Below are 13,026 nucleotides of genomic sequence, written 5' to 3'. Positions count from 1 at the left end.
GCCCCTATATGTTGTGTGTGTGGCCCCTATATGTGTTGCTGTGTGGCCCCATATGTGTGTGTGGCCCTATTGTGTGTGGCCCTATAGTATGTGTGTTGTGTGTGGCCCTGTAGGTGTGTGTGGGGCCCCCTATATGTGTGTGTGTGTGTGTGGCCCCTATATGTATGTGTGTGTGGCCCCTATATGTATGTGTGTGTGGCCCCTGTAGGTGTGTGTGTGGCCCCTGTAGGTGTGTGTGTGTGTGGCCCCTGTAGGTGTGTGTGTGTGTGGCCCCTGTAGGTGTGTGTGTGTGGCCCCTGTAGGTGTGTGTGTGGCCCCTATATGTGTGTGTGTGTGTGTGGCCCCTGTAGGTATGTGTGTGTGTGTGTGTGTGGCCCCTATAATGTGTGTGTGTGGCCCCTATATGTGTTGTGTGTGGCCCCTATATGTGTGTGTGTGGCCCCTATATGTGTGTGTGTGGCCCCTATATGTGGTGTGTGTGTGTGTGTGTGTGCCCCTATATGTGTTGTGTGTGTGTGTGTGTGTGTGTGTGTGTGGCCCTATATGTGTGTGTGTGTGTGGCCCCTATATGTGTGTGTGTGTGTGGCCCCTGTAGGTGTGTGTGTGTGTGGCCCCTGTAGGTGTGTGTGTGTGTGGCCCCTGTAGGTGTGTTGTGTGTGTGTGGGCCCCTGTAGGTGTGTGTGTGTGTGTGTGTGTGTGTGTGTGGCCCCTGTAGGGGTGTGTGTGTGGCCCCTATATGTGTGTGTGTGTGGCCCCTATATGTGTGTGTGTGTGGCCCCTATATGTGTGTGTGTGTGTGTGTGTGTGTGTGTGTGTGTGTGGCCCCTATATGTGTGTGTGGCCCCTAATATGTGTGTGTGTGGCCCCTGTAGGTGTGTGTGTGGCCCCTGTAGGTGTGTGTGTGGCCCCTATGTGTGTGTGTGTGTTGTGGCCCTATATGTGTGTGTGTGTGTGTGTGTGGCCCCTGTAGGTGTGTGTGTGTGTGTGGCCCCTGTAGGTGTGTGTGTGTGTGTGGCCCCTGTAGGTGTGTGTGTGCCTGTGTGGCCCCCTGTAGGTGTGTGGCCCCTATTATGTGTGTGTGCCGTAGGTGTGTGCGCCTATATGTGTGTGTGTGGCCCCTATATGTGTGTGTGTGGCCCCTGTAGGTGTGTGTGTGTGGCCCCTATATGTGTGTGTGTGTGTGTGTCCCCTATATGTGTGTGTGTGTGTGTGTGTGTGGGCCCCTGTAGGTGTGTGTGTGTGGCCCCTGTAGGTGTGTGTGTGTGTGGCCCCTGTAGGTGTGTGGCCCCTGTAGGTGTGTGGCCCCTGTAGGTGTGTGGCCCCTGTAGGTGTGTGTGTGGTGGCCCCTGTAGGTGTGTGGCCCCTATATATGTGTGTGTGTGTTGCCCCTATATGTGTGTGTGTGGCCCCTATATGTGTGTTGTGTGGCCCCTGTAGGTGTGTGTGTGGCCCCTGTAGGTGTGTGTGTGGCCCCTGTAAGGTGTGTGTGTGGCCCCTGTAGGTGTGTGTGTGCCCCCTATATGTGTGTGTGTGTGGCCCCTATATGTGGTGTGTGTGGCCCTATATGTGTGTGTGGCCCCTATATGTGTGTGTGTGGCCCCTGTAGGTGTGTGTGGCCCCTATGTGTGTGTGTGTGTGTGGCCCCTATATGTGTGTGTGTGTGTGGCCCCTGTAGGTGTGTGTGTGTGTGTGGCCCCTGTAGGTGTGTGTGTGTGTGTGGCCCCTGTAGGTGTGTGTGTGTGTGGCCCCTGTAGGTGTGTGTGTGTGTGGCCCCTGTAGGTGTGTGGCCCCTATATGTGTGTGTGTGGCCCCTGTAGGTGTGTGGCCCCTATATGTGTGTGTGTGTGTGTGGGCCCCTATATGTGTGTGTGTGGCCCCTGTAGGTGTGTGTGTGTGGCCCCTATATGTGTGTGTGTGTGTGTGTGTCCCCTATATGTGTGTGTGTGTGTGGCCCCTGTAGGTGTGTGTGTGTGGCCCCTGTAGGTGTGTGGTGTGTGGCCCCTGTAGGTGTGTGGCCTGTAGGTGTGTGGCCCCTGTAGGTGTGTGTGTGGTGGCCCCTGTAGGTGTGTGGCCCCCTATATGTGTGTGTGGTGTGCCCCTGTAGGTGTGTGGCCCCTATATGTGTGTGTGTGTGTGTGTGGCCCCTGTAGGTGTGTGTGTGGCCCCTGTAGGTGTGTGTGTGGCCCCTATATGTGTGTGTGTGTGGCCCCTATATGTGTGTGTGTGTGGCCCCTATATGTGTGTGTGTGTGGCCCCTATATGTGTGTGTGTGTGGCCCCTATATGTGTGTGTGTGTGGCCCTATATGTGTGTGTGGGTGTGTGTGTGGCCCCTGTAGGTGTGTGTGTGGCCCCTGTAGGTGTGTGTGTGGCCCCTATATGTGTGTGTGTGTGGCCCTGTAGGTGTGTGGCCCCTATATGTGTGTGTGTGTGGCCCCTATATGTGTGTGTGTGTGTGTGTGTGTGTGGCCCCTATATGTGTGTGTGTGTGGCCCCTATATGTGTGTGTGTGTGTGGCCCCTATATGTGTGTGTGTGTGTGTGTGTGTGTGTGTGTGGCCCCTATATGTGTGTGTGTGTGTGGCCCCTGTATGTGTGTGGCCCCTATATGTGTGTGTGTGTGTGTGTGGCCCCTATATGTGTGCGTGGCCCTATATAGGCCCCTATTATCTCATTTTAAAGGGGAAGCTCACTTTTAAGTGAATGTCAATATGTTATGTAACCGCCTACTCTTAGCAACTTTCCTGTTGGTCTTCTTTGCTTATAGTTTTTAAATTTGTTTCCCTTCATCTTCCCCCGAGCTGGGGGGGGGGGGGGGTCAGTGTTACCTTTATTCAATATCTTTCTATTTCCCTATTCATCTTCCAGTCTTTTATTCATACCACTGCCTGGTTGCTAAGGCAAACTGGACCATAGCAACCAGATAACGGCAGAAGTTCCTAATTAAAGAGCCTCCGAACAAAAAGAAAAATCATTTAAATACAACGCACAAACATTAAAAATAAAGGCCAATTACAAATTGTCTCTGCATCGTACTAACGGTTAATTTAAAGGGGAAGTAACATTATTTTTGTCTTGCAGCTTTTCGGAGTGTTCTGGGCCGCATACAGCGCTGCTTCTTTATTGGTCGGGGAGGAGTTTAAAACCAAGAAGCCGCTTCTGATTTACCCCATCTTCCTGTTGTACATCTACTTCCTGTCCCTCTACACCGGCGTCTGACCCGCAGGGGGTAATATCCTCTGTATACGGTTACATGGATACCGGCGGGTCTGGCGACGGCTGGACTCTAGGACTAGGCTCGGTTCTGGATGACACAGAAGCCTATATATTATTTAACCCTAAATTCTGTCTCGAGGGGGGGCCCTGCTGCATATTGTAGTTCAGGCTCCCGGGGCATTAAAGGGAAAGTAATTTGATGCTTTTTTATAGAAAAACAGACAGTCACTTCGTCTTCTATTTGCCGACACACAGGCACCATCAGGCCTATCAGTATAATATATATGGGGGGGCCTATCGGTATAATATATACGGGGGGGGCCTTATAGCAAGAGAAGTGCTCCCTATAAAGCCAGTGGTGCAGGAGGGGCGCCAGTTGTCTAATGTAAATAAAGAGTTAAATGTATTAACTTCCTGTTTGGTTTCACTGGTTCCTCCTGCATTTTCAGCCTTAGCGACCCTTGTCTCAGGCCGGCCGGGCACAGCCCTCCTGTCGTTTTATAAACCCCCCCCCCTGCAAGAACGGCATGGAATATTCCACACTAAGCGATATGGCAGCGCCCGCGTGTCCCAAACTAGTGACTGCTGCAATACAATGTATATATATCACTAATGAGCATCTCTCGTATCAAAGTGCAATTGATGGGGGTCGGGGGTGAGGGGGGGTTGCTATAAATACTAAAACATTTCCTGTAGATAAGGTACATACCTATTTATGTGATGTAGTCAGAACCCGCTGTTCATGGGCTCATGATTCTGGTTTCGATTGTTTTATATTCTATTTCCAATGCAAATAACAATAAACTACAGGAAACCAGTATTGTGTCGCCTTGTCATTGTGGTACCGTCGGTTCCGACTCCGTACAGAATCTGCTCAAGGGAGGGCAGCAGTTCTTACAGGGTTTAATGCACCTTGTGCACTGCTGGTTCTGACAACGTAGCAGAAAGACTCCAGGTCCCGCAGCATCTCTGCATGGTTTCAGGAGTCGGAAGCAGCGGTGAATATCCTGCAATGGGCCAATCACAGCCCTGATCTCCAGTCTGTGGCCTCATCTGACCAACCTGGGAGAATGGGCCCAGACACTGGGTGCGATGCTGGAACCTACTCGCCCCCAAAGGCTTAAGGGCTGCGCAGTAAACCCAGTGGTAACAAGAATTGCCCCAGCGGTAACCAGAATTACCCCTCTGTAAGGCACCGCAGAGCATTTCACATTTAAAGGTTTGTTTTTCCACACGGTGCCAGCAACCTATGGGTTAATCCACGTGGAAGGGAAATGTTAGTAAATATAAATGACAGACATTTTGCCCCCCCGCGGCCACCTTTCTTCCTTCCCATCTGTTTGATCCCTGGGGCTACTAAACTCTGCCTCGGGGCTTAGACATAGGTGCCCCTGGGTAGAGCATAATTCATAATGATTGCCCCCAACTCATGGAGACCCATTTTTGGATTCTGACCCCCCCCCCCATTCAGAACCACTTACTGTACATGGTGAGAGACTGTGGGTACAAATCTGCCCCTTACTGAGCCAGGCTGGATGCAGTGTCACAGAACAAGCACTAGGGGGCAGTGTGGGCCCAAGTCTGGAATCTGCATTTTGCTGAGTCACCTGCAGATATTTACCTTTTTATTTTCTTTCTTTAAAAGGGGGAGGGGGGTTAACTGATGGGAATGGGATAGGGACCTTAGATTGTAAGCTCACTGGGGCAGGGGCTGATGGGAATGGGATAGGGACCTTAGATTGTAAGCTCACTGGGGCAGGGACTGATGGGAATGGGATAGGGACCTTAGATTGTAAGCTCACTGGGGCAGGGACTGATGGGAATGTGATAGGGGCCTTAGATTGTAAGCTCACTGGGGCAGGGACTGATGGGAATGGGATAGGGGCCTTAGATTGTAAGCTCACTGGGGCAGGGGCTGATGGGAATGGGATAGGGGCCTTAGATTGTAAGCTCACTGGGGCAGGGACTGATGGGAATGGGATAGGGACCTTAGATTGTAAGCTCACTGGGGCAGGGGCTGATGGGAATGGGATAGGGACCTTAGATTGTAAGCTCACTGGGGCAGGGACTGATGGGAATGGGATAGGGACCTTAGATTGTAAGCTCACTGGGGCAGGGGCTGATGGGAATGTGATAGGGACCTTAGATTGTAAGCTCACTGGGGCAGGGACTAATGGGATAGGGACCTTAGATTGTAAGCTCACTGGGGCAGGGGCTGATGGGAATGTGATAGGGACCTTAGATTGTAAGCTCACTGGGGCAGGGGCTGATGGGATAGGGACCTTAGATTGTAAGCTCACTGGGGCAGGGGCTGATGGGAAATGTGATAGGGACCTTAGATTGTAAGCTCACTGGGGCAGGGGCTGATGGGAATGGGATAGGGACCTTAGATTGTAAGCTCACTGGGGCAGGGGCTGATGGGAATGTGATAGGGACCTTAGATTGTAAGCTCACTGGGGCAGGGACTGATGGGAATGGGATAGGGACCTTAGATTGTAAGCTCACTGGGGCAGGGGCTGATGGGAATGTGATAGGGACCTTAGATTGTAAGCTCACTGGGGCAGGGACTGATGGGAATGTGATAGGGACCTTAGATTGTAAGCTCACTGGGGCAGGGACTAATGGGATAGGGACCTTAGATTGTAAGCTCACTGGGGCAGGGACTGATGGGAATGTGATAGGGACCTTAGATTGTAAGCTCACTCGGGCAGGGGATGATGGGATAGGGACCTTAGATTGTAAGCTCACTGGGGCAGGGGCTGATGGGAATGTGATAGGGACCTTAGATTGTAAGCTCACTGGGGCAGGGACTGATGGGAATGGGATAGGGACCTTAGATTGTAAGCTCACTGGGGCAGGGACTGATGGGAATGGGATAGGGACCTTAGATTGTAAGCTCACTGGGGCAGGGACTGATGGGAATGGGATAGGGACCTTAGATTGTAAGCTCACTGGGGCAGGGACTGATGGGAATGTGATAGGGACCTTAGATTGTAAGCTCACTCGGGCAGGGGCTGATGGGATAGGGACCTTAGATTGTAAGCTCACTGGGGCAGGGGCTGATGGGAATGTGATAGGGACCTTAGATTGTAAGCTCACTGGGGCAGGGGCTGATGGGAATGGGATAGGGACCTTAGATTGTAAGCTCACTGGGGCAGGGGCTGATGGGAATGTGATAGGGACCTTAGATTGTAAGCTCACTAGGGCAGGGACTGATGGGAATGTGATAGGGACCTTAGATTGTAAGCTCACTGGGGCAGGGACTGATGGGAATGTGATAGGGACCTTAGATTGTAAGCTCACTGGGGCAGGGGCTGATGGGAATGTGATAGGGACCTTAGATTGTAAGATCACTGGGGCAGGGGCTGATGGGAATGGGATAGGGACCTTAGATTGTAAGCTCACTGGGGCAGGGGCTGATGGGAATGGGATAGGGACCTTAGATTGTAAGCTCACTGGGGCAGGGACCTTAGACTGTAAGCTCACTGGGGCAGGGGCTGATGGGAATGTGATTTTGACCATTTGTCTTTTCAGTCGGGTTCAGATTTCCCTGCAATATTGAAGGTCGTATTTGTGCAACCAAAATCTGCGAAAATGAACCAAAATTGGCTGAAATTGTGCAAATCCTATTACAGTAAAGGCTTGTCTTGGGGTTTAGGGGAAGGTTCTGGCCCAGAGGATACAGAACATACAGTGAGTGCTGGCACAGACCCAAAATGCCCCCATAGTGTCCCTGGCATCAGATACCCAAACTATCCGCTAGAGGGCAGCACAGAGCATCATCATTGTAGCCCAATGAGCCCATAGAAACCCTGTTACAGACTGGGCAAGGACTGGGCACATTCGGATGCCAGGCAGTTTGCCACGTTATATCCTCCTACCGGCCCATAATATCGTTACGCTACTGCCCAGTATGATATAGAACCTTTTGTTCCTGACTCCTCAGCTCTCTAGTTTGGAATGGCAGCAGTTATGTGGTTGCTAGGGTATAATTTATCTTAGTAACCGGGGAGTGATTTGAGAGCTTGACTTATATATGAATAAATAAAAAGATAATTAATAAAAAGTAACAATAACAATAAAACTGGAGCCTCACAGAGCAATAGGGTTTGGCTGCCGGGGTCAGTGACCCCCATTGGAAAGCTGCAAAGAGTCAGAAGAAGAAGGTAAATAATTCAAAAACTATAATTAATAATGAAGACCAATTGAAAAGTTGCATAACATTAGCCATTCTATAACATAGAACTACAGGGGTACAAGTGCCCCCCCCCCGGGGCGACTCCCGCCCACAGAACATGGTGATTACCCTCAGTTTCGGGCACATAAAGTCGGACTTTATTCAAGGCAGTAAAACGGGGAGAAATGGGGAGAAATTAGGAGGATTTCACGGAGGCCAGAAATCGGCGTTTCAGGGAGCCAATCACCGGGCTCCAATTGTTCCGCACTCTCATTTCGCTCTCGTTCACTCGGATCCTGAATTTCATCCCCTGGAAAGTTCTGAGACAGAGGAACATGAGGAGGAGGAGGATGAGGAGGAAGAGGAAGAGGAAAGCGTCGGTGACCAGGAAGTGGGAGCAGAGAGTTAGGGGCCCCAAGCAGGAAGCCATTTGCCCAGGGGCCACAAGGGCCAGTGGTTTCCCCCTTAGGGCCGGGGGGGTCAGGCAGACGGCGCCAGAGTCGAGCCCCTCGGTGTCCAACCAGCTGCGCAGGGGGCGCAGGGTGCAGTCACAGTGCAAGGGATTGTGGGATAAATTCACTTTCCTCAGGGCATTAAGGTGCTCAAATGCCCCCGGGGGGATGGTGCTCAGCTGGTTCTGCTGCAGGTACAGCTCCTGGGTGGCAACGGGCAGCGCCGGAACCTTCTGCAACTCCCTGCGGCTGCAGTCTATTATCAACTTGCCCAGGGCCAGGGTGGAACAACTACATTCTGTGGGGCAATTGTCTCCATGGCAACTGCCCAGGAGCAGAATCCCCAGCAGCATCACTTTGGGGCAAAACCACATCCTGCAACGAAAAGGTCTCAATTAGCAAAAGGAACTTCATGCCCCTCCTTCTGACTTCATGCCCCTCCCTCTGACTTCATGCCCCTCCTTCTGACTTCATGCCCCTCCTTCTGACTTCATGCCCCTCCCTCTGACTTCATGCCCCTCCTTCTGACTTCATGCCCCTCCCTCTGACTTCATGCCCCTCCTTCTGACTTCATGCCCCTCCTTCTGACTTCATGCCCCTCCTCTGACTTCATGCCCCTCCTTCTGACTTCATGCCCCTCCCTCTGACTTCATGCCCCTCCTTCTGACTTCATGCCCTTCCTTCTGACTTCATGCCCCTCCTTCTGACTTCATGCCCCTCCTTCTGACTTCATGCCCCTCCCTCTGACTTCATGCCCCTCCTTCTGACTTCATGCCCCTCCTTCTGACTTCATGCCCCTCCCTCTGACTTCATGCCCCTCCTTCTGACTTCATGCCCCTCCTTCTGACTTCATGCCCCTCCTTCTGACTTCATGCCCCTCCTTCTGACTTCATGCCCCTCCTTCTGACTTCATGCCCCTCCGTCTGACTTCATGCCCCTCCTTCTGACTTCATGCCCTCCGTCTGACTTCATGCCCCTCCTTCTGACTTCATGCCCCTCCCTCTGACTTCATGCCCCTCCTTCTGACTTCATGCCCCTCCTTCTGACTTCATGCCCCTCCTTCTGACTTCATGCCTTCCTTCTGACTTCATGCCCCTCCTTCTGACTTCATGCCCCTCCTTCTGAACTTCATGCCCCTCCTTCTGACTTCATGCCCCTCCTTCTGACTTCATGCCCCTCCTTCTGACTTCATGCCCCTCCTTCTGACTTCATGCCCCTCCTTCATGCCCCTCCTTCTGACTTCATGCCCCTCCTTCTGACTTCATGCCCCTCCTTCTGACTTCATGCCCCTCCTTCTGACTTCATGCCCTCCCTCTGACTTCATGCCCCTCCTTCTGACTTCATGCCCCTCCTTCTGACTTCATGCCCCTCCTTCTGACTTCATGCCCCTCCTTCTGACTTCATGCCCCTCCTTCTGACTTCATGCCCCTCCTTCTGACTTCATGCCCCTCCTTCTTACTTCATGCCCTCCTTCTTACTTCATGCCCCTCCTTCTGACTTCATGCCCCTCCTTCTTACTTCATGCCCTCCTTCTTACTTCATGCCCTCCTTCTTACTTCATGCCCCTCCTTCTGACTTCATGCCCCTCCTTCTGACTTCATGCCCCTCCTTCTTACTTCATGCCCTCCTTCTTACTTCATGCCCCTCCTTCTGACTTCATGCCCCTCCTTCTGACTTCATGCCCCTCCTTCTGACTTCATGCCCTTCCTTCTGACTTCATGCCCTCCTTCTGACTTCATGCCCCTCCTTCTTACTTCATGCCCCTCCTTCTGACTTCATGCCCCTCCTTCTGACTTCATGCCCTCCTTCTACTTCATGCCCTCCTTCTTGACTTCATGCCCCTCCTTCTGACTTCATGCCCCTCCTTCTGACTTCATGCCCCTCCTTCTGACTTCATGCCCTCCTTCTGACTTCATGCCCCTCCTTCTGACTTCATGCCCCTCCTTCTGACTTCATGCCCCTCCTTCTGACTTCATGCCCCTCCTTCTGACTTCATGCCCCCTCCTTCTGACTTCATGCCCCTCCTTCTGACTTCATGCCCTCCTCTGACTTCTGCCCTCCTTCTGACTTCATGCCCCTCCTTCTGACTTCATGCCCCTCCTTCTTACTTCATGCCCCTCCTTCTTACTTCATGCCCCTCCTTCTGACTTCATGCCCCTCCTTCTGACTTCATGCCCCCTCCTTTCTGACTTCATGCCCCTCCTTCTGACTTCATGCCCCTCCTTCTGACTTCATGCCCTCCTTCTGACTTCATGCCCCTCCTTCTGACTTCATGCCCCTCCTTCTGACTTCATGCCCCTCCTTCTGACTTCATGCCCTCCTTCTGACTTCATGCCCCTCCTTCTTTCATGCCCCTCCTTCTGACTTCATGCCCCTCCTTCTGACTTCATGCCCCTCCTTCTGACTTCATGCCCCTCCTTCTGACTTCATGCCCCTCCTTCTTACTTCATGCCCCTCCTTCTTACTTCATGCCCCTCCTTCTGACTTCATGCCCCTCCTTCTGACTTCATGCCCCTCCTTCTGACTTCATGCCCCTCCTTCTGACTTCATGCCCCTCCTTCTTACTTCATGCCCTCCTTCTGACTTCATGCCCCTCCTTCTGACTTCATGCCTCTCCAGGGCCGCCATCAGGGGGGCACAGGGGGGACAGTTGTCCCGGGCCCAGACGATGGTCGCTTTAAAGGGGGCCCTGCCGTGATGCAGTTCTTTTAGCTCGGGCCCCCTTTAAAGAACTACGGGTCCTGCCATTGGTTCATTGGTGGCCAGCAGGAAATTTGATTGGTTGCACCCTGTGCCGTCCGTACGCACCTTATAAAATGTGCAGATGCAGAGGGGAGCCGGCACAGATCAAGAGGACGCAGATGGTGGCAGTCGCTGGTGCGGGAGCTGGATGATGCCGGAGGAAGCTGCAGGGGTGCGGGGGAGCTGAGGGGAGCCAGAGAAAGTCGCTGGGAGGGGGGAGCTGAGGGGAGCCAGAGAAAGTCGCTGGGAGGGGGGAGCTGAGGGGAGCCAGAGAAAGTTGCTGGGAGGGGGGAGCTGAGGGGAGCCAGAGAAAGTCGCTGGGAGCGGGGAGCTGAGGGGAGCCAGAGAAAGTCGCTGGGAGGGGGGAGCTGAGGGGAGCCAGAGAAAGTTGCTGGGAGGGGGGAGCTGAGGGGAGCCAGAGAAAGTCGCTGGGAGGGGGGAGCTGAGGGGAGCCAGAGAAAGTTGCTGGGAGGGGGGGGAGCTTGAGGAAGTCGCTGAGGGGAGCCAGAGAAAGTTGCTGGGAGGGGGGGGGAGCTTGAGGAAGTCGCTGAGGGGAGCCAGAGAAAGTCGCTGGGAGGGGGGAGCTGAGGGGAGCCAGAGAAAGTCGCTGGGAGGGGGGAGCTGAGGGGAGCCAGAGAAAGTCGCTGGGAGGGGGGGCAGCTGAGGGGAGCCAGAGAAAGTCGCTGGGAGGGGGGGCAGCCGAGGGGAGCTGGCAGAAGTTGGTGGGGGGGAGAGCAGGAGGAAGTTTCTGGGGGGAGCTGGGGGGGAGCCGGAGGATGCTTGGGGGTAGGGAGCTGGAGGATGCTGGGAAGGATTCTGGGGGGAGCTGGGGGGCCCTGGCTACCAATGTCGGTAGAGAGAGGGCAGGACAGTAGGTTACAGGGGCCGGAGACTGTCGGTAGAGAGAGGGCAGGACAGTAGGTTACAGGGGCCGGAGACTGTCGGTAGAGAGAGGGCAGGACAGTAGGTTACAGGGGCCGGAGACTGTCGGTAGAGAGAGGGCAGGACAGTAGGTTACAGGGGCCGGAGACTGTCGGTAGAGAGAGGGCAGGACAGTAGGTTACAGGGGCCGGAGACTGTCGGTAGAGAGAGGGCAGGACAGTAGGTTACAGGGGCCGGAGACTGTCGGTAGAGAGAGGGCAGGACAGTAGGTTACAGGGGCCGGAGACTGTCGGTAGAGAGAGGGCAGGATAGTAGGTTACAGGGGCCGGAGACTGTCGGTAGAGAGAGGGCAGGACAGTAGGTTACAGGGGCCGGAGACTGTCGGTAGAGAGAGGGCAGGACAGTAGGTTACAGGGGGAGACTGTCGGTAGAGAGAGGGCAGGACAGTAGGTTACAGGGGGAGACTGTCGGTAGAGAGAGGGCAGGACAGTAGGTTACAGGGGGAGACTGTCGGTAGAGAGAGGGCAGGACAGTAGGTTACAGGGGGAGACTGTCGGTTCCCAGACAATGAAATCTCACATTTAACCCCCTGAGTCCCACACAGTCATTGAGTTTATTGTGTTTCAGTTAATTGGGATCTTTGCGCCGAATCCCCCCGGCCCCCTGTTCTGGGCGAGGCTGACAGTTAGGTTTATGGTGCATGAAATTAAAGAGTTAATACTCTGTGACTCGGCCAATCAGGGGCCCATTATACTAACTGCCAGCTAATGAAATACTGGGGTTTTTAGTTAAAGGGGAACTAACCCCAGTGTTTTTACACCTTAGCCCAGTGTTACTCTGGGGGAGACTGGGGGGAACCAATCAGCTTTTGCCCAACCTACAGGAAAGTGAGAGAGAAAAGCCATAATTACCTCTAGGATTTAACCATTTCCAGCCCCAGTGGGGGGGTTCCTGCCGCATAGGTTTCAGCCTCAGTAGAACCTTGTGGGGCAACGTGTAACCTCCCGGCTGGAGACGAGGGTGCGGGGAGTTGTTGGGAGGGGTTGGCAGATCAGGGTCCCAGACTGGGGGGGCAATAAGCTCAGTGTTACTGGGGGCTCTGTCAGTGCCTGATAACAGCCCCGCGCTGAGCATTGTGGGTCTGAGCCAAGAAGCCCCAGGCAGAGGTGCTGTGGGGAGATAAGGGCCCTGTCGCTATCTGCCCCTGCCCTTCCCTTATTCATGGGCTCAAACAACTTGCAGATCTGCCCTCTGCCCCCTCAACCTGCCCTTTGTACCCCAAACCTGCCCTCTGCCCCCCCAATCTGCCCTTTGTACTCCAAACCTGCCCTCTGCCCCCCCAATCTGCCCTTTGTACCCCAAACCTGCCCTCTGCCCCCTCAACCTGCCCTTTGTACCCCAAACCTGCCCTCTGCCCCCTCAACCTGCCCTTTGTACCCCAAACCTTCCCTCTTCCCCTGATCTTCCCTTGGTCCCCCTGATCTGCCTTTGTACCCCAAACCTGCCCTCTGCCCCCCCAATCTGCCCTTTGTACCCCAAACCTTCCCTCTTCCCCTGATC

The 13,026-nt window shown here is 53.8% G+C and overlaps 2 protein-coding genes across 2 annotated transcripts in view; one reads left to right on the top strand and one right to left on the bottom strand.

Moving 5' to 3' along the window:
* The window catches only part of yipf4 (Yip1 domain family member 4), a 16,613-nt gene extending 12,583 nt beyond the window's left edge, over positions 1-4,030 (top strand). Inside the window, exon 6 of the mRNA XM_031901280.1 lies at positions 3,079-4,030. Coding sequence (XP_031757140.1) covers positions 3,079-3,216 — 138 coding nt within the window. The 3' untranslated portion in view covers positions 3,217-4,030. The remainder of the gene's footprint in view (positions 1-3,078) is intronic.
* Positions 4,031-7,525: 3,495 nt separating this feature from the next.
* On the bottom strand, positions 7,526-12,513 carry LOC116410486 (platelet glycoprotein IX-like). The gene is made up of 2 exons (XM_031901275.1): positions 12,378-12,513; positions 7,526-8,217 (listed from the first exon to the last, which is right to left on the bottom strand). The coding sequence occupies exon 2, from the start codon at positions 8,214-8,216 to the stop codon at positions 7,587-7,589; it is 630 nt and encodes a 209-aa protein (XP_031757135.1). The 5' UTR covers position 8,217; positions 12,378-12,513; the 3' UTR covers positions 7,526-7,586.
* Between the last annotated feature and the right edge of the window lie 513 nt (positions 12,514-13,026).

Source organism: Xenopus tropicalis, chromosome 4 (genome assembly GCF_000004195.4).
Source record: "Xenopus tropicalis strain Nigerian chromosome 4, UCB_Xtro_10.0, whole genome shotgun sequence".
Lineage (NCBI taxonomy): Eukaryota > Metazoa > Chordata > Amphibia > Anura > Pipidae > Xenopus > Xenopus tropicalis.
The sequence above is the reverse complement of the archived record's forward strand: the minus strand, read 5'-3'. Positions and strand labels throughout refer to the sequence as shown.